Source organism: Stegodyphus dumicola, chromosome 5 (assembly GCF_044657685.1).
Source record: "Stegodyphus dumicola isolate Sdum_Otavi_A_Nest chromosome 5, ASM4465768v1".
NCBI lineage: Eukaryota > Metazoa > Arthropoda > Arachnida > Araneae > Eresidae > Stegodyphus > Stegodyphus dumicola.
In genome coordinates this window covers 46,635,785-46,657,916 of record NC_140772.1, presented here as the reverse complement: position 1 = coordinate 46,657,916, position 22,132 = coordinate 46,635,785, and the positions used below count along the sequence as shown (strand labels likewise).

The 22,132-nt window shown below is 31.9% G+C and overlaps 1 protein-coding gene across 2 annotated transcripts in view; it reads right to left on the bottom strand.

Moving 5' to 3' along the window:
* Positions 1-8,942: 8,942 nt before the first annotated feature.
* The window catches only part of ftz-f1 (ftz transcription factor 1), a 287,571-nt gene continuing 274,381 nt past the window's right edge, over positions 8,943-22,132 (bottom strand). For both annotated transcript variants that reach the window (XM_035349952.2, XM_035349961.2), the window contains exon 6: positions 8,943-19,623. In XM_035349952.2, coding sequence (XP_035205843.1) covers positions 19,477-19,623 — 147 coding nt within the window. In that variant the 3' untranslated portion in view covers positions 8,943-19,476. The remainder of the gene's footprint in view (positions 19,624-22,132) is intronic.

The window sequence follows — 22,132 nt, the reverse complement described above, 5'->3', positions numbered from 1 at the left end:
CACAAAGCAATGTGGAATATGAAAGAAAACAAAATGCAGAAAGTCTTTATAAAAAATTACCAGGCCGACAAAATTTTTTCAAGAAGGTAAAAAGTATCCAAGAAGCAGCTACACATGCAAGGTACATTGTAGCATACAATACTGCTAAAAATAATAAAGCTCTCAGTGATTGGGGAGTTCGTTAAACAATGCATGCACCAAGTTTGTGATGTTTCATGTCCAGACATGAAAAATAATTTTGAAACTGTAAGCTTATCTCGGAAAACGGTGACTTCCGGAATCGAAGACATCGGTAAAAATTTGACATCACAATTACAGTCAAAGATGTTGAAAGGCTGTCCCATCTCGCCTTTTCGGAGTGCCCGACAGAAACAAGAGAAATTCTGTCGCTGCAATACTTTATCGACGGCATCCGAGATCCTGAAATACAAAAAGCTCTACGAATGCCGGATGTTAAAGATTTGAAAAGCGCTCTACTGTATGCTATGAAATTCGAGGCAACTCAGAAAGCAACTCGCAGAGATCGCCACACAGTCAAAGCCGCTTAAGTACAAGAGCCAGTGGATCAACTGACTGCTCGTCTAAATGATTTAACTAGACAAGTCAATGCCTTGAGCAGAAATAGGAGTACCGTGAAAAAAAAAACAGTAAAGTGTTAGAACTGCGGTACTGAAGGCCACATACGCAGCGGATATTCTGCAGACGCTTCCAGAAAACCAGAGACTTGACTTCGAAGCTCTATCCGGCGCATTGGAGCTGCGCTTTGGGAAGAAGTGTTTAAAAGACTACAGCAGGCTTCAGTTAAAATCCCGCCAACAGAAAACCACGGAAACACTTTAGGAGTTCGCCACGGATGCCCAGCAAGCCACTCGTCGAGATCGCTACCAAGTCAGAGCTGTGCGAGCCCACGAGCCAGTGGATCAATTGATGGCTCGTTTAGATGATTTATCGAGACGATTTGGTACGGAGTAGGAGCAAGAACAAAGTGGCTCTAAGGTGCTGGAACTGCGGTGCTGAAGGACACATACGACGAAACTGCAGAATACCCCAGGTTACGGATGTTAAGACCGCTCCTAACAAACAGCAGGGAAACTAATTAGTGGCCATCTCGCGGGGCGGAGGTTGCCAGATGATGAGAAGCTCCATTTTAAAGCGCTTCAGATTTCTGCCACGAGTGGCGGCAATAATGAACTCTTCATCATGGGACATATCAACGGAGTTCCCTGCAATATGACCATGGATACAATAGATAACGTTGCCATCATCAGAAAAGATTTGGCTCTAGAAATGGAAGGTAAACTTATCTGGACGCCGCCCTGCGTTACTCTCCAGACCGTGTACGGCGAGAAAATCGATATCGACGGAAAATTAAACGTTAACATCACGTTTGGAAGTGCCGCCTACCACCACTCAGTATACGTGGCAGATTAAGACCCTTGCATACTCGGATTGGACTTTCTAAGGAAACATAATTTTTCCTTGCACTTTAAAAGTAATGAACTGCATTCTGCCTCTGAGGACATAAGCCTATTCGGAATTAATGATGAAGGAGTTAAATATGTCCACAGAAGTATATCACAAGACAATATTACAATACCAGCATGAACAGAATTTTTGCTTTCGGGATCCATAGCCGAAAACAGAAATTTCCGCTATGGCATTATAGAATATACCAAGAACTATAATAGCCGGAAAAGAGTACTAGTAGCCTCAGCCCTCGTCGACCTGTCAAGGATCGTTATCCCGGTGAGAGTTGCCAATGTAACTGAGGAGACGAGTGTTATAAAGAAAAGTGAAGTGGTTGCAACATGTACTCCAGTGACCAATATTAAACGAAAGAGTAAAACACTCCAGAGTCCGTGTCTTCAGAAAGCATTACATCAGAGTTACTGCAGAATGCGCAATTAGAGACGATTAAGAGAGGAATGTTGCCGATCGTGTCCTTAAAGGCCTTCAGGATGGTTTCTCCCGCTCGTCTTCTGACTTGGAACGAACCAGTTTGACACAATATAGAATCGATACCGGCGATCATCCCCCGACAAGCAACATCCAAGACGTCTACCGTTTGCTAAACAGGAAGAGGTACGAACACTTTTAAATGAAATGGAAGAAGGCAGTGTCATCGAGCCTTCAGCAAGTCCATGGGCATCTCCCATCGTCCTCGTCAGAAAGAAAGACGGCTCAACAAGATTTTGCGTTGACTATCGCCGGTTGAATGAGGTTTCGAAGAAAGACAGTTACTCTGTTACTAGAATTAACGACATTCTAGACACTCTTTCTGGAAGTAAGTGGTTCTCAACACTTGATTTAAAGAGTGGGTATTGCCGCGTAGAAATACATCCTGATGACCGAGAAATGACGGCATTTACTAAGGTACAAGGGCTTCGGCAGTTCAAGGTGATGCCGTTTGAGCTCTGCAATGCGTCGGCTACATTCGAACGCCTAACGGAGACTGTTTTGAAAAGTCTTTCCTAAGAGGCCTGTCTCATATACCTGGATGATATCATCATCGCCGGAAGGACTTTTGAAGAACATCTAGAAAATCTCAGAAAGGTGCTTCAAAAACTAAAGGAAGCCAATCTAAAGTTGTGTAAAGCTAAATGCAAATTATTTAGACAAAAAGTGACTTACTTCGGGCATGTCATCTCCGCTGAAGGTGTGTCCACTGATCCTGAAAAGGTGTCAGCCTTTAAATCCTGGAAACGTCCCGAAAATGTCCATCAGCTTAGAAGCTTCCTAGGGCTTTGCACCTACTATAGGAGATTCGTGAAAGACTTTTCTTCCATCGCAAGACACATTCACAAGCTGACAGAGAGCAAGCAAATGTTCTTGTGGACAAAAGAATGCGAGAATGCATTTAACAACTTAAAGGAAGCTCAGTGGCGTAGCTAGGGTGGGGCAAGAGGAGACACTTGTCACTGGGCGCAGCATCCAGGGGGGCGCCAAATTGATGCTACGAAATTTTTTAATGAAATGTTTTCCATTCTTGGCACACATAAAGGGGCGCAAATTCTTCAGTTGTCCCCGGGCGCTGGAATCCTAGCTACGCCACTGAGGAAGCTTTAACATCTGCTCCAATCCTGATGTATCCTCAGCTCGACAGACCATTTATTCTCGACACAGACGCAAGCAATGAAAATGTCAGTGCTATTTTGTCCCAAAAAATAGACGGCCAAGAACATGTAGTGGCGTACTATAGCAAGTGCCTGTCTAAAGCGGAAAGGAATACTGTGTCACAAGGAAAAAACTCCTCGCCATAGTCAAAGTCGTAGAACATTTCCACCATTAAAAAATCTATACGGGATAAAATTTATACTCCACACGGATCATGCCTCATTGGCCTGGCTTTTAAATTTTTAGAAACCTTAGGATCAAATAGCCAGGTGGATACAGAGACTCCAGTAATACGACATCACTATCGTGATCGGAAGGGATCATCACACGGAAATGCCGACGCCTTGTCTAGAAGACCTTGCCCAGAAAGCTGTCGATATTGTTTCAGGGTCAAAGCTATCAAAGCGAAAAACGAGCTGCTGAGTCCGGTCGCAAAATATATTACGTCATCATCGGTTGATCAAGATCCGTGGAGTGACAAAGAAGTCAGGAAAGACCAGCTGGAAGACGACGACATAAAACCATAATTAATTTATTGCAGTCCTCAAGCAGAAAAAACTACCTGGCAGGAATCGGATGATGGGACGACTTTCCGATGACAACTGATACTTCCAAAATCCCGGATTCCTGATGTCCTTAAAGAACTACATAGCAGCCCTACAGGTCACTTCGAGATAATGAAGACCTTGAAGAGAGTACGTGACCGCTTTTACTGGAATAATGCGAAGGAGAACGTGCAAAAGTGGTGCCGATCTTACGATGCCTGTGCAAGTTGGAAAGGACTGAAGCAACGCAGCCGAGGCAAGCTGCAACATTACAACGTAGGAGCTCCCTTTGAACGTACCGCTTTTGACATCATGGGACATCTGCAACGAACTGCTGATGGCAACAAATGCATCCTTGTTGTCATTGCTACTTCACCAACTAGCTTACCGCAGTGCTGTCCACGAGACTACCGGCTATTCCCCATCACAGATGTTCTTTGGTCGTGGCCTTCGTCTGCCTTGTGATCTCTTGTTTAGTCGCCCTCCGGATGCGCCTTCCTCCCCTGAGGAATATATTCAAGATCTCCAGGCCCGGCTTGAAGTGATGCACAACTTTGCACGAGAGGGAGTCAACTTGGCGACGGAGAAGATGAAGAAACCGATACGACACAAGAGCTAGTGGACATCAATTCCACGAAGGAAACAAGGTGTGGTTGTGGAGGAAATTACAGTCACCTTGGGATGATTCGTACACAGTCCTAAAAAGGATGATCCCAGATTCTCCATATCATACCTTTGTGTAAGCGATGATGTGTACTCATTTCACCCAAATAACAGCAAAAATCAACAAGATTGTTCAAGAAAGACAATAAAAATCACTACTGTGTTGAAGAGCGGAATGAATTGGGATATATTTGTGGAGCTGAGCAGCTGGATGCAGACTTTTGTACCTCCTGCTGGCGTATTGTTGACCACAGGAATATGTAAATTCATCTCAGCGACAACAACGCCGCAGTGACATTATATGGCAACCAACTGTCCAGGTTTTGTGTGGTGTTTTAAGAAAAATGTGGGAAAATATTTCCCATCTCTTAATTTTGTCCACCGGCATATATTGCTGGCCATCCAAAAATGCAACATGAAGAAGGCTAAGAGATACTAAATTTATTTCAGAGATTATATAAATGTTAACTGATCAGTTAACAGTTAGCATCAATGTTATCTGATCTGAAATTCAGCCTTCTTTGAAGTGAAGAAGACGAGGAAACCAGTAGTAAGTGTTGTCTCCACATTTGTCAATAACCGCTGCTATACACCGTCGTATTGAGTTCTTCAATGACTGAGAATCATTTTTCTCCAGTTGCGTTTTCCAGTCATTTATTATACATGTTCAATGGGCAATAAGTCTGGAGAACGGGCGACGTATCGTAATGCAATATGGCGGGCTAAGAAAAAGACTTGAACATTACGTGCAACGTGTGATCGCGTATTGTCTAATTGAAATGTGACTGCAGGCAAGCCCCGAAAGTAAAGAAAGAGAACAAGCACCAAAACCTTAGAGGTACAGCGTTCATTTTCACTTTGGCAGCTGCGGGTTATGGTTCGGTAAATCCATCGAAACTGGTCTTGCGAAAATTTCGAAATACAACGCTGATTTTTGTTGTTTGACTTCTAAATTAATATAGGTATAGAGTTGGTTGGTAAGTATACCAATAATGCTTAATAAGGTGATGCAGGAGTAGAATGCAATGCCACCCCACTGCAGAACACCGGATGCAGGAGCAGTATGACGATGCATACATAACACATGCATTCGAGCAGTCTTTCTCCACGGTTTCTCTACACTCTAATCCGACCATCGTGGCACTGCGGGGAAAAGTGTGATTCGTCCGAAAACACAGTGTCATGCCATTCGAATATCCATCTACTCGAGTCAGTGCACCATTGCAAATGCAAGCGCCTGTGGTTTAAATTTAAAAGTATGTGAAGCAATAGACCCCTATAGGACAGTCGACTGTATTCTAAACGACACCGAATTGTTCATAAAAACACCAATTCATGTGTTACAGACCGCATTCGTTGTGATATATTTGTGGATGCAGCAGTGCGCTCCATAGTGCCATATGCACAATATGCCTATCTTCCCGTGGAGTGGTGCGACGAGACGAGTGCAATTAATTGCTCCTGTTCTTCAGTCGTTCCCTTTTGTATCCACCGATTCCATATTCGCAGGACTGCCGCTTGGCTACGTCCGATACGATGACCGATTTCGCGAGAAGGATAATCTGCAATCTCCGTATGCAACGATTCTTCCTCGGTCAAACTCAGAAACGTGCTCGAATGATGTTCATTTTCTTATGAGGCGTACTGAAGCTGCACAGATAAAAATTCTCACGAGAGAACTATTCACGTTATTCAAAACGGCATATACCATGGAGAAGCCCTACCTGGTTTTCCCCATGCACTACTTTGAAACAGTGGCGATCCTCTCGAGCAGATCAAAACATTCAGTGACTTACCATTAAGATCAATGGGTTTTGACATGATCGAATGTAAACATTTTGTAATTACGTCGTAAATATACGTATAAATGCACATATTTTATTTTATTTTCCTACAGTATTTCAGAGTCTGAAATATGTGAAAAGAATAGGTTTTCAGCAACATTTCATTCTTAACGGAATTAACAACTTTGCGCTTAACATTGCACAAGTGAATGACGATGTTTTCTTAAAACAATCCGCGAATGTATTTTCTCTCTGCTTTGAAAAAGTTCTCCCTAATTTTTTCCCCCTGCAGCAGTGGTCTTAAACCGGTGACCTCCGATTACATATCTCTTTAATTAATTAGTATTATTATGACAAGAATTTGAAAAAAAAAATATGATTTTAATGGCTCGGAGTAAAATTTTACATTATTTTCATTACCTAAAAAGAAGTTGAAAACCCAGAAAAATCTACAAATGGAGCTAATTAATTTACACCAAGATAGAAATCTTATTCAAAAGTTTGAAAATACGAAATTGATTAATTATTATAAGTACTTGTCAAAATATTAAATATCTTCAGCTACGAATTTTTGAAATAGGAATAATTGCTTTGTTTGGGAGTATATTCACATGTAAACAGTTTTTTCCGTAGCTGAAAATTAATAAGCCTTAAGAAAATAAGTTATAAATTTGAATTTTTCTTTCCGTCACTTTTATATGTATATTTTGATACGCATAGTAATTTTTTTTAAATTCATACCACAAATATTTTCAGATCATGCATTTCGCAAGAGTGCAGTTTGAGTTTGAAACCACTGCTCTATAGTATTCCAGACTATGTTCATAGCTTAAGGACTGAGGACTGCCTCATTATCGGTAAAAAAGAAAAAAAGAGTTATCTATTGACAGGAGGTATAACATCCACTTTTCAAAAAACCTGCTCTTAAATATTTTTTTTTTTTTTTTGTGCAGGCATTTACTGTAAAAAAACTGCTCAACCATCACAGCTTAGTTCAGCGGTCGTCAACCGTTAGAACATCACGGACCACTACATATATAATTTTATATTTGGCGGACCACTAATATGAATTTAAAAAAAAACTTTAATTCAGACCTTAAAAAACAACATATTAATACGCAAAAACAATATTCAACTTTCCAATACATGTAATTCTAATTTTTCATTTGTTAATATAATTTTCGAAACATTTGGAGTTCAGCAGCGTGTCTTTATGGAAATTCAGGCTACACCCCTGAATATGAGTAACAATTAAAACACTATTAACATCTCACTGATACACATATTTCGTTCACATTAAAAAATTATATGAAAAGTACAAAATTCTTACATTTCTTGTAGAGAAAGCTTCTCATTTCCATATCACTGAAAAGGAAATTCACGAAAAGCAAAAACAAATCGGCAAATGCAAAGCAATATCAATAAACTGAAAGCGTTATATGCTGCCAATTTTTAATTATTGTAAACATAATAATCATCGCTAACTCAGAAATGGCGCCATCGATAAACAGTTAGACAAAACAAAGTCGAAAACTTCCAGAGATACAATTATAAAGAAGAATGCAGACGGTTCTCATAAAAATTCATCAAATTGCCCATTAACGCAAAGAAAACAAGTGTTATTATCGATTTCAATAGCATATGTTTGTAATTCAAAAGGAAAGATAATTAAAGTTCGCCCCTATTATTGATAACAGCAGCATATCCCTGATTGCCCACTCTCAAATATCGCTAGATATACCTGCAAAAGTAGCTGAATTCAAAAGAAATTTCGCTAAAAGTAGTAGCTGAAATTTAAAAAATGGCTTATGGCACTTGTGCCTTCCAAACAAGTGTTCCACTGCTTACTTTAGCATATTACCATTATTAGCAAACAAACCAGAAGCGTCAGCATCACTTTTCCAAGTAGTTTGCAGTATTTGTCTTTGTTAGTCAAATCCATTTTTTAAATTTAGGGTAGCTGGCTTTCTGAAAGCTCTGAATTTTATTGAATAACTTGAACATTTTGAGAACTTTGGCTAGGCTGTGGGTCATAAACAAGAGTAAATATGACATATACAGCCTGGCTGGCTGGAGGGTTAAATATTAACTCTCTGACATGGTTTTAAATAAGACCACTATTCATAGCTGTCTATGCTAAAATTTTAAATCAAACAGTATGGTGATCTATATAAATACTGCAAGCAAATGTAACATAAACTGTTAATTAAATATTTTTGTAAACATGAATAAAGAAGAACAAACTGCCTATTACTTCAAATCAACACACTTCTGTAAAGTAATTCAGTGTGTATGGCAGTATTTTAGGGGCATTATTTCAAAGGTTTGCCTATTAGGCTCTAGCAGCCATTGTGGAATTTTGTTATGAGAATCCTTGAGATTTACTCATAGCCTGATGCTGTTTTATTCCAAAAAGCATGACATGCAGTTTAAGTGATCTGGCAAATGTTATTCAGACTATGCTTTATCTGCTTCATAAACCACTGCTATTATATCTTCCCACGTTGCTAGAGTTGGCCTCAACCAAGTCAATATGAGTGAGTGAATGACAACTCAGCTCTAGAGTGATAAAGATCAAAATGTGCCTGGACATCAGCAGATTATGTATGCAAATGATGCCTACTCTTCAAAATTACCAACTTTCCATTTTGCATAAAATAAATATTCTTCTAAGGTGGCTGAGACTTTCCAAGCAACCGCATACTTTAAATTGTAAATGTTTTGTTATGGCTTCAATGATTTTAGAAATCATTGAAGTATGGCTATTGTATATGAGATTCCTCATTAAGTATGGCTATTGTATATGAAATGAAGTACAGAAACTGAAACCAAGTAATAAAACAACAAACACCTTTATTTACAATGCCAGCACATTGTAGAGCCTGAAATCACAATCTGTAAATGGCTCCATACTTTCAGCAACAATAATATAAAAAAATACATGTGCAAATATCTTTTCTTTTGTTTACATGCAGAAAACATGATGTTTAACACAGATCAAAAAATACTTCTCACAAAAAATCTGCATCTTTACAAATCACTATCTCACAAACACTTATACAGCATTAAAACTGAATGTGTAGGGAAAGGAATTAATATCGATTTGGACAAAACAAAGTTACAATAGTAACTGCTATTTTATACAGTTTTATTGCATAATAAGGGAAATATATTTCTTCTCCCTACATCCAAATACAAGTTTTAATGCTGCATTTATGTGCAATGCCATTCACATCACTTTCCTACATCAAATTCCTTTCAGAGTAACAAAATAGCTTCTCAGATAGAAAATAAGAACCACCAAGTAAATATAATTTGTACTTTACTCTGGTCAGTTGTTTTTAGCTAACTAGAAGCACAAAAATAGACTCTGAAACTTAAAAAAAGCCTTCTTCACATCAATAAAAGCTATAGCATCAATTTTTGACTTTATTTGATTCTGTTCCTCAAATGAAATGCTATTTTGTTACACTTCAATATGTACAATATAGGATTTCTAAGGATTTGAGAATATAAAATGAATATAATTGATATGATACTTTAATGTTTTCAAGAATCGAATGTTGAAAAAAATTAACCTTGAAAATAACTTAATTAAAATAACACACACACATACACATATATATATTTAAGCAAATTTCTGTGCATGCATGAGATGTATTTCTTTCTAAAACATAACTTTTTAAAAAAATTTATGCGAAATGTATGTAACGAATTAACAAGTTAAATACAAAGCTGTTATCATATTACTCAAAAAACTAAATACTGATATTTCAACATAAACTGCCTGATGTGTTTATATAAAAATGCAAAATCACGGCAGTATTATGGAAATAATAAACAGCAACCTGAAATTTTACTTCATATCAGTTTTATGCCAGTAATAATAACAATATCTGTTTACTTAAAATTTTTAATGTGTGTTTGTTTCAAATGAGATCCCATTATTTATGCTTTTCGTGCAGATTTAATTATTTCCATGACACTGAAAATATCATCAAATTTTGGCAGCATTACTAAAAAAATGTTATAAAATCAGATCCGATTTGCTTTTTATTTGATTACTTTAAAAACAATATCAATATCTTGTAACTGATATATATATATCTGCAATTTAAAAATAAGGATAATTATCAAATGAAAGAACGAAATTTTATTTTAACTGAGTTGAACCCGAATATTTATCATCATGTTCTTAACAGTTAAAGTTTAAATTATTAAGTTAAAAAGTCTACAATTAACATCATAAATACTACTAAATCATTCACTAGTAATTAGTTAAAAAAAGAGAGATTTATATAGTTAGTGCATAATTTAGAAATTCTGAAATCATAAATTATTTACATGAAACTATTTCCATTATCAAAATATATTTAAAAACATAAGACTGAAAAAATGATTTTTTATAATACTGGAATGTAAACCGTCAGTACAAAATTAAATTGAAAAGTATAAAATAATTAAAACACTTAGATTAGATTACATTAAAAAGTATTCTCAGCATTATGGATGGAAAATTCTATATAGAAGGGTGGCTTTTGTATTCATTACACATGAAAATTAATTTCTGGCAGATTTTGGGTTGGATGTATATTGGAAAAAAAGGAATCAAGGTACAAAGTGGGAGAGTCATTTTCTAAATTATAAGCACGAAAATACCATTTATTTATAAAATTTTGAGGAACTTTGAAATTTCAGGGCTAAACCAGTAATGCTGAAAGGGTTAAATAAAAAGATTATTTTTAAAAGATGTATCTCAAAAGACTTGAAATTTCAATTAATGATTTTTGTTAATTTTTGGGCATAGAAATATTTAAAGCTGATACAAATTATGAATCAAAATATTTAATCTTGATGTCATTCTACTTATTAAATCAATCTGTCAATAAGAAAATGCAAAATCTTTTACATCCGTAATTCTCATATTTAAAAATTTCTAAACACACACACAAATTTATATTGAAAAAGTCATACACTTACTATGAAAATTTGACTATAGATTATTCAATGTTATCTTTACATTACAGTTCAATTTACATTACATTATTTATAAACTTTGATCTGTGAAGTGTCAAAATGGCTGAAAAGTGAGCAGCTTCCATTTTATTTAATGTTACTCAGCAATGCAAAAGATCATACATTATATTATCTCCTTCAAATGTGACTGAATGTGACTAGGTTTCTAATGATATTAAATCATATCAATCACTCTACCATTATCTGAAATGCTAATTTTATTTTTAGCTATCTTTCATTAAAAACACATCCTTAGAAATCCTGTATCTGCAACTTTCACATATTTAAACTATGTTTATTTTATTTTTCACTATTTGCTAACAAGCATTATGGATAAAATATATCCATGTATGCATTTTCTTATAAGGCATCATAAACTTTTAAAACTATGTGCTGTATTTAAAATACTCTGATCTCATTAACAAGTACAATAAAGCTTATCAGCTTTCTTCACAACACTCACTCATCAGAACTTTTTGTTCTGAAAAATTCTTTTTACAAACATTGCTGGCATAGAGAACATTATTTCAGTCAACAAAATAACTCTGTGATAATACAGACGCCAACAATCATAAATGATACTTTTAAAAACAATACTATGCATGAATCTATGATTAAAGTTCTGGACATTTATCCAAGTGCACAATATTTCATCGACTCTTGAGGCACATTACATGAAGCAGACATTCAGTTTTGAAACTGTTCATAAACATAACTATACACAGAAGAGTATAACACATTTAACATACCAGTGTTATCAAAGCAATTGACATAATTTTCTATTTATTAATAATCTCAAAATTGTAATATTTTTTTAAATAATTTTTATGAAAGAAAAATATAAAAATCCTAGGAGCTGCATAAATACTTTCATATATTAGAAAATCTTAATTCAAATAACTTCAATTCTTGTTCATATGTCAATCTTACTATAACAGGCAATAGAATAATTTTTTATTTTCTTAATTCATTCTTAACATTCTAGGAAAATAACTTGCTTTAACACTTTGTTCCTTTAATGCACTTTTTTCTTTTAATCTTATTTAAGAAGAAATAGATATAAAACTAAAATATCTATATGAAACTTAGAATTTCCTTTGAAAGATGAATAAATAATACATCATCTTATACAATAATAAGAAAAAAATATTGTAATTTCAACGAATTCAAAGAAATATTTTACAAGAAAGAATGCTAAGAAAGAATAAATAAAAATAAAAATTTACGACACAAAAACAGTATTCTCACTGCTGATGTCACAAGAATATTTTAAGAAAAAGCTAAATTTTAACTTTTTATTTTTATTAGAAATTGTATTCAATATGTTAGAAAGAACAGCCCAATTTTCCTGATTAGAAGAAATAATCAGAGAGAAGGCATTCAGTCAAACAAAACAAAATTATGCTTTGAAGTAAAAATGGATGAAAAACATTACCAATCATAGTAACAGAATTATTTCATGAGAACTGACAAGTAAACACGTTGTTCCTTGAATTTAGCAGTTCAGTCTCTTTTAATATACATTATAAATCTAAGATATCCCTTAAACTTATATAATGATTAGCATTCAAATTTTAATATGTACAACAAATAAGTTATTAAAAATCCTCAATTTTCAAAATTATTATGCACCAAATGAAATATTTTAGAGATAAGAACATATTTTTGAACTGAAAGAGACACATCATTTCAAATTATGAGAAACGGTTATTTTTTTTTTAATGCTTGAATAATTAATTCATCATACTTGAATAATTATAATCAATATAAGGTATACATATGTAGATGTAAATAAACATATATAGATATTTTTTTCCTAATATAAATGGCTTAAAACTCATAGGAAGAATATAAATATATCCTGAAATTGGGAACTAGCACCTTTTCATGTTTGCTATTGATTAACAAGAACAAAATTAATTATCTACAAATAACGGATATGGTATTGGAAATAATTCATTATTCAGTTTCTTTAAGGTCTGGAAAAAGTACTTTTGAGGAAAAATATTTGACAGACATAGATGAAATGAATAATCATAATTTAAATTCTGAATTATCATGTAGTAAAATATTAAAAAAAAACATGATTTTTAATTACTCAGCATAAAAAAATTTTTTCTTTTGACTAATAGGAACATTTAACTGTTCTTAAATAGAGTTAACAGACTAATGACAAAAAATAGTATGCACAAAAATACTACTCAGAAGGATTCTCTAACAAAGTAAATGTTATCCTGGCAGTTGTGATGAAGGGGTATATTTCCGACTTTAAACAATTACTCACTTTTCATAGCATTATTTTTCACATTTCAACCGTTTTAAAGGATACTATTTATACACAAGTTATTACAGAAGTATAAAATTTTTGTTTTTAATATTTTAACAATAATACATAAATTAATAATAGAATGTTAAAATGATTTCTAATTTGTTTAAGAGTTACAGAATTATCAAAAGAATGATCTACACAACAGTTTTTAATGTTTTCAAATTCCAAATAGAGTACAATTACACTTGAAACCTTCAGAAGACATTCCACTCCATTTTCAAATATCTACAACTAATATTGCAACAAAAATAATATTCTGCACTATAAGGTCTGCTCAGAAAGTATCATTCCACTCTGAATATCTTGGAAATCATACATGTACATTTGACATAATTTAACAAATAATTAGAATGGACTTCACAGAGCATACATGAAGAATACTACACAACTGCTCAATTCAAGAGCAAGGGACTGCTCAGCAAGCACTTGTACTGAATTACCATAATCTTCACAATCACAATGAATAGATCAACAAATCTGCCCAGCCTCTCTTATTGAACATTTATCTATGAAGCTACATCACCTTATTCAAAGGCATGCTCTTTTTAGCTGAACAGTCATAAGCAGAATGTTTTTTTTAATGAAGTCCACTCCAATTTTCTGCCAAATAATGATACATTTAGGCCATTTCCTGAGACATTCAGGGTGCCTCTATATTTTAAGAAGAGACCTCATATTATATTATTATGTCTGGTATATAAAGAATATTCTGTTTTCCAATAAAGTTGGATTGTTCACATAATCGAAATCACAAACCTAAATAAAAGAATAGTAAACATCGTAGAAACAGTGGCTAACTAATAGGGAGAAAAAAATTAGGAGAAGGGGAAACTTTATAATTATTTTCAAATTCTCATTTATTTAATCCCACTTTGAGACAATTTACATCTGTACCAACCTGTGATTATTTAAATAAAATAACTAAATGTTTACATCTGACATAGGGATATATAAAAGCAAATTCTCGCAACCTCATGAAAGAAAAATTGCATACATATTCAAAACTTTTTGTGGATAATAAAGAGCAATGCTTCTTACCTGCCATGTATATAAAGGATATGATATTTTTTTCCTGAGAAAAAAAGTTTTTTTTAATCATATATGTTACTTTAGCTTAGAAATAAAATTCCCAAGATATCAGATATTCTCTTATACCAGTCATAATATACCAGAAGCCTGATTTGTTTTACTCCATTCATTTGTCATAAATTCTAAACATTCAGAAAATAGAAGGAACTTCAGAAATTTATGCTTAAGAACAGTTTCAGAAACAACTTATTTTTTCATGCAGGAAACAAGATCCTTGTGCGCGTCGCAGCAATGCTACCAAGACTACCATTGTCTCCATTTCCATATACAAAAGTCACACTTATGCAAACATTTTCAATTATTTTTCTCACTATTTCACAATTCAAAGAATGCAATGAGAAGATTTTTTAGAAAGTTACACCTCACCTTTTCTTTGAAAAATGGTCCCGTCCATGCTTTTAAACATACCAAAAATTTTTCATGCATTACAAACACTGATGCCTTGGATCAGTTACTTGCAATTTATATAAATCACAATATACGAATAATCGGAAAACTCAAATCAGAAAAATTTCATTTAGGTCTAGCATACTATCCTATGTTTCATATCTTCATTTCTCCCTCATAAAGAAAAATTATTCACATTGATGTGCATTTTAAAAATAAATGATGTACATGACATAGATGAATGTTGATTAAAAGCTAACATACATATTAAAAATTCAAAATTTATTTTTTATAGTCATCCTTACTATAATATCAAATGACTTAAGCAAAAATTTTTAAGTTGTTGCTAAATGATAGAAAGTTAATTTAGAGAAATGTTAAGATGGAAGACATTTAATTTTGAAAATCTTCTCACTGCTAACCAATCACATCATACAGATTGTGGAAGAAAATATTAGGGAAAAGAAATTAATGGATTTAAAAAAAATATATTTCCAGCCATCAAATATACAATTAAATATGCAACATTTAGATTTCAAGCACTGGCTTGTATTGACTAACTACATATTTTACAAAACAAATACAAATATGAGCAATTTATATCTAAAAGAAAGTAACAAAAATAATCTTTAGTTCATAGTACTTTTAACAACTTTTTACTTAATTTTTATAATAAGATGCGTATTATTTTCAGAGATGTTTAGTGTGTTCTTTTTCTAACTTTTTTTTAAAGCTAAAACCAGTGTTTTGCATATAAAAAAGCAAAGTCTATATATAGCTAAAATATGAAAACTTTAATCACTTCAAAGACTCCCCTTTATATTATAAAAATATTGCTTTCATATAAAGTTAATTCTTTATAATAAATCTTTTAAGGTTGTAGCACACAATTTTAACTAAAACATGCAATTCACTGACCCCTATCATGGCTAACAGAGGACTATTCCAATTTTTCCTAATATTTTCAGTAACATTTATTCAAGAAAACAAAAGTAGGAGAATTCAGGGGGGGAGAGGTTATCCTTAACAATAAAGCGCTAAAAATGAACTTTATATAACACTGGCAACAAAATGGCATGCTTATAGAATCTTATTTACTTAGGTACCACTTAATAAAATTTTTAATTTAATAATAATTTAGAGAAATAATTAGCACCCTGAAAAACTCTGTTCACCTCATAAAATAGACCAAGAATGTAAAAAGGGGATTACACAAGATTTCATTCTAAAATTATGACAATTAGATTAACAAGTAAACCAATTATACGAAAAATATGGAAATTAACAGAAAATATATGCTACAGCATTAAAACGTTTTCAAATAACATTAAAAAAGCAATCAGCATTCAAGAAATTATCCAATCAAGTTCTGCAGAATGGGTATCACCTTTAAATAGCCATCAGTGTAAAAATATCTATTTGCACAAAAACACATGACAATGTCAAAGCATATTCAACAGTATCACATATAATTTATGAAATGACTTTTAAAAAGAGCACTCGTAATTATCAGCATTAAGAACTTACATTCTTATTAGGAGAACTATTGCACTGCATAAGCAGCAAATAGCATGATTTACAATTCACTTTTTAGAGAAGTATTTCCAATGCACTAAAAGGTACAAAAAGTTTCCTTTTGAAACAAACCAACACCGCTTAAAAGCAGAACTGAATATAATGCTAGAGTATGTTAAAAAAATGCAATAATTACAAACAAAGACAAGGAATGTATTATCTACAACAATTTCTACTTTGCACACCAAGAAAACACTTCTTTAAGCTTTTGAAACAGCAATATAGTCTTACATGCACACTGCATTAAAAATGGTATTAAAAATTACACACTCAATAACATCTGTAATTATTACTCTACAAATGAAAAATAGTTTAAACTTAGGATGGTGTATGTGTGTGACACAGTTCCAAATCAAACATCTGTCAAATTAAAAGCTAGCTCTTAATAGAAATTAACATTTTTGTCATTATTTTACCTCCATTAAATTAATTTCAGTATCTCCTCTGATTTTTCTTTTCCAAGGCAAAAAATTAAATTAAGAAAATATGTAATGTTTTCTTATTTCTTTAAAAAAAATACATATTGTCATGAAAAAAGCAGATACCCTTTTAAAGTTTCAGTGAATAAACAACTTTACTTAACTAATATTAACATTAAATAGAATTTTTTAGCATTAACAGTCCGAATTTTCTCTAAAAATTTTAATATATTTGAATATTGTTTTACCAAAAATATGCATATTTGTCTATATATGTCTTATTTCTCTATAATGAAAGGCTTAAAGGAACAAAAACTAATTTATTCTAAGATTATATATAACTACATTCTAAGATATATAACTATAGATATATTATATATAACTATAGATATATAACTATAGATATATTCTATAGATATATAACTATAGATATATTCTAAGATATATAACTTAGATATATAACTATATTCTAAGATTTCTAAATTTTCATGACTTATCCTGTCCCACTCCCCTTGAATGTGAAATTTCTTTTTTCTACAGTTATAAAGTTACTATTCTAATTATTACAAACCCTTTATCACATTTTAATGTACCTTTCAACTGCAATAACTGAACCAGTGCAGTAAAAATATATTTCTAAGTGGTAACATGATTGCTAATAAAATATCTGTATTTCAAACAATGATTTCACTGTTATAGTCACTTATGTTTCTAAGTAAAAGAAAGAAATGAAATCCTAGTTACAAACATAACAAAGACATTGCCAGAAAAGAATGTGTATGATAATATAAAAGAAATAAGCTTTCAATTTGTAACTTTTTTAATTTAATTAACTTTAAAGAACAAAAAAGAAGCAACACAGATAATTTCTTTATAATATTATTGTGTTATAAATATGAATGTACTTTATTTAGATTTCTGTTCTTTAAATAAATAAAATCAAAAAAAAAAAAAAAAATTAAATAAATTAATATTTTTTTTTTTTTTTTTTTTTGTTATTTTAATAGTAAGGAAGAATCAAATAGTGCAATTTTTCAGAAACAAATTTTTAATCTTGATCAGATTAATTCCAACACTCAAAATCCTAATTCTCCAGACAGAATCCTAATCTACACCATGATAATTAATGCATATTTTCATACATATATTTTTAATTATAGTTCCTTTTTTTCTAATAAAGTTAATATTTTGAATTAAAAGAAATCAATATTTTTCATTAAAATTTATTAAAAAACTATAAAAAAATAGTTATTTTACTGATTCTTTCAAGTATTGTGAACAACACAGCAGTATGCTAGCAAGGAATTGGGTAATACATATTATGAAAAAATAAACAATACTCTTGTTTGCCTTCTATACTGATAGCAAAAATTATCCTACGATCAGGAGTGTATTAGAAATGGAGCATCTGAAACTGAATATTTTAAAAATAAAACAAAATTCAAAACAAGACTATGGTATACTTTTACACAATTATAACATTACATGTTGCAGACCATTTCAATTATATATATATATATTTATTTATTTAAAGGAGAGGGGGTTTGATTAGAAATACTTAAATAAGTATTGCCGAAAGAATTCTATTAAAAACACCGACTGTGTAATAATAAAAATACTTTTTTAAATATGAAGTATAAACATGTTAAATTTAACTGAAAATCATATTAATAAAAAGGTTTTAAAAACAATAAATGAAAAGTGATATAATAAACTTACGTCTATATTTCAATTAAAATGTCTACCAGAAACATAAAATAAAAAATCCAGAATAACAAAATTTGCACTATTACCTTAGTCTAGTTCATAAAAATAATCCTTTGTACCACATAATACAAGTTAAATAAAAGCACTGTGCCACACACTGCAAATTGAGTTATAAAATGAATCATTATTGCTGATAAATTTCTTGAAATGAATATTGTGTGTTTACATTCTGTCATATCCCTGAGACATATGAGGTCAACAAAATGCATATGTGAAATATATATAAAGCTGCAGTGCCGATGCTACATTGTCATGTAACACATTCGATACTCTTACTTATACATTTCATTCTGGCTCAGAGATGATACATAATCTATGAAATGTACAAAAAAATACCACAATCTGATCCATAGGCAGCACAACTTTAAACAACAAACAATGCTAACCATTTAAAAAAAAAAAAAAAAAAAAATCTCCCTTTCAAATGTACAATGTTAGGAGAATTTAAAAAAATGTATGAGGGGAAATTACAATATAACAGCAAACACAGTTAATGATGAATGGACATATAATGCTTTGTTAGTCATACTGTGTATGAAATGTTTTGTTTGTAATGTACATAATAATGTGCTTGAGATGAAAACAACAATCAAGTGGTCTGTTTGTTTAAAACAGCTGGATCTCAAATCCAACATCCCAAGGGCATATTCTGTTGGCCCGCCATATGGAATGTGCAGCATAAGATCCAGAAGTCTTTTCCTGGCAGTTAAGAAACAGTTCAATTAATGGCAGTTACACTTTTAAAATTTCAACAGAAAAATATAAATTTCACTGTGTGCATTCTAGTGCTATTTCTTCTTAGCATGCAACATCTCCATGAGCAAAGTCTGTGTTGGCGCATTGCCACTGAGATGTCGATATAACAAGAAATCTTCTCCCCTTTCACTGATCACATGAATTTCAGGCAATACCTGTAGCAAATGAGAGAATTTATCCTGGAAAAAAGATAAGACAGGATTAAATGATGCTCAAAATTACACTAAAAATAGACACTGAATCAAAACAGAAAATACACCGATAAGCAGATGCAATAAAATTCCAATAACTAGTGACCACTTAATCTGCCAATGCGTATGTTCATTTCTGAATGTAAACTAACAAAATTTTAATTTTGTAAAAATACAGCACAGTAAATTTAATGGTAGTTTTTCTTATATAAATGCAAAAAATTAATCTTTTAAAGCATGTTATCTAATACATTTTGAGTAAGGAAGTTAACTTATTTTAGTATATTAATTAAATTAATAGGATAATAGTAGATTATTAATTTATCCTCAATTTTTCGCTGAATTCCAGCTTAAATGTATCTCATAAGTGTTTTATTTCACACACGCAAGCATGCATATTCACACTGGCAGCAAATAGGAATAGATAACATTAGCACTTCTACAGTTTTTGATGTTAAAAGTGGGAAACATGGTAACAAGGGGCTAAGAAGCAGAGAAATATTCTTTTATTAATCAAGAACTTCAATTCTACTTTTTTTTTTTTTTTTTTTTTTTGCCGGTTACAAGTAATATTAATCACCTTTTTACATGTTACAAGTAATATTATTAATCTGATGACACTAATGTGAAATATAATGACAGAATTAGCATGGGGTTTCACTTTTGTAATGATATACAAGTAATATTAACCATTTTTTTGCATGTTACAAGTAATATCATTAATCTTATGAGACTAATATGAAATATAACGACAGAATTAGCATGTGGTTTCATGTAATTGTAACGATAGGCATTTCATTAACAGTTTAATTCATTATTTATTCATTTACTGACCAGTTTAAGATTGTAAAAGTATTTTGCTGGTGGATATATATAATTTTGAAATACATAATGTTCAACCCTTGAGTGGCTATTCAGGAATCTTCAAAACCGATGCTGAGTTGATTGACTTTTTATTTGAGTCTGTCACCTCTGGGCCAAATGCAAGATATTTATCTTCCAAATTTAATCATCTGTTATTGATTAACAAACTAAGCTACTTAAAAACAACAGCTCAAATATATTCAAAATATTATTTTTTTGCCTTTTAAACTGATTAGTTAAATGAAAATACATTTAATCCATGATACACCTAATTAAAACAAATAATACTTTTTATAGAATTATGTTATATATTTTTATGATTTTTCAAATATAAAAAATCCATAACATTCCATGAAAGTCTCAATTTATATTTATCTAGTGTCCTACAAAATGTTTCCATATGTTATTCCATCTGGGCTATCTCTATTTATAAACTCTAATGATAAACCACATTAAATTAAAAAAAAACTAAACATATTTTAGAATTTTAGGAACTTTTTTCCTCCAAAAAAATTCAGTAAATGAGAGATTTGCAATGCCATTATAGAGCTCATAATACTATAAACACATATACATTGTTGGCAAAAAAGATGATTTAGGGCCAATAATGGATAAGCATGACATTCCAACACAATCATAAGTTAGTTTAGTTTTAATGTAAATTTGATTAATTCTTGATATGCTGATTTAATTTTTTTAAAAAAGAATGTAAATTGTATTTTTTCCCTTTGCATTTTGAAAAACATAGTAGTATTTGGGATTGCATGAAGTGGAGTATTTTCAAAGTTACAGGATCTAGGCAGAAACAAAAGCTTTGATATGCAAATCTGAAAACAGATAAACAATGATGGTGTAATATGAAAAATTACACATGATTTTTAATTTTTTGTAAACTGTAACCACAATTTGTATCTCTTCATTATCTAACTAAATAATATGTTCTTTTAAACTTCTGTTGAAAAGCTCAGTGATATCTCTACTTAGCGGGATTTCATAATTGGATCAATTGTTTTACTTTTATGTTTATGCCTATGGCTTATACACTGGCTTTTATGTCTAAAATGCAATTAAAAAAATTCAAAATACATAATTTTAGACGTTAGCTTTTGATATCCAAGTTGGTAACAAGTACCATAATTGTTTTATAATTTTAGAATGGAAAATTTCCCCACTTATTTGGCTTTTATGATATGAATTTTGTTTTCATACTTTTAACTATCTGGAATTCAGTACTTCTCAAGCTTTCAGGATAGTCTAAGGTTTTATTGCAGTTTTACATTCAGTAAACTTCACTAGTGTCTAAGGCATGAGTATTATTTTATTAATTACTCGCTAGTTGCAAATAATTCAAATTTAATGTAAAAACTAGGAAAAAAAAAGTATGAAATAATGTACAATCTGCAAATTCTCTAACTTATGCAATGATCCTTCTCAAATTATTATTATTATTATTCTTATCTTACACCCATCTTCGGCATTTCTGCCATTAGTCAATGAGCAACCCAAAAATGATGAAAGTGTAAAAAAAAGCAAGGTTAAAAATTAGCCTTGATAGAGTTGTCTACAATAAACTTAAGGGGAATCAGCTTTGGCCATAAGGGATCCGGCCTTGGCAAGTCTGGCTGTCTGCTCA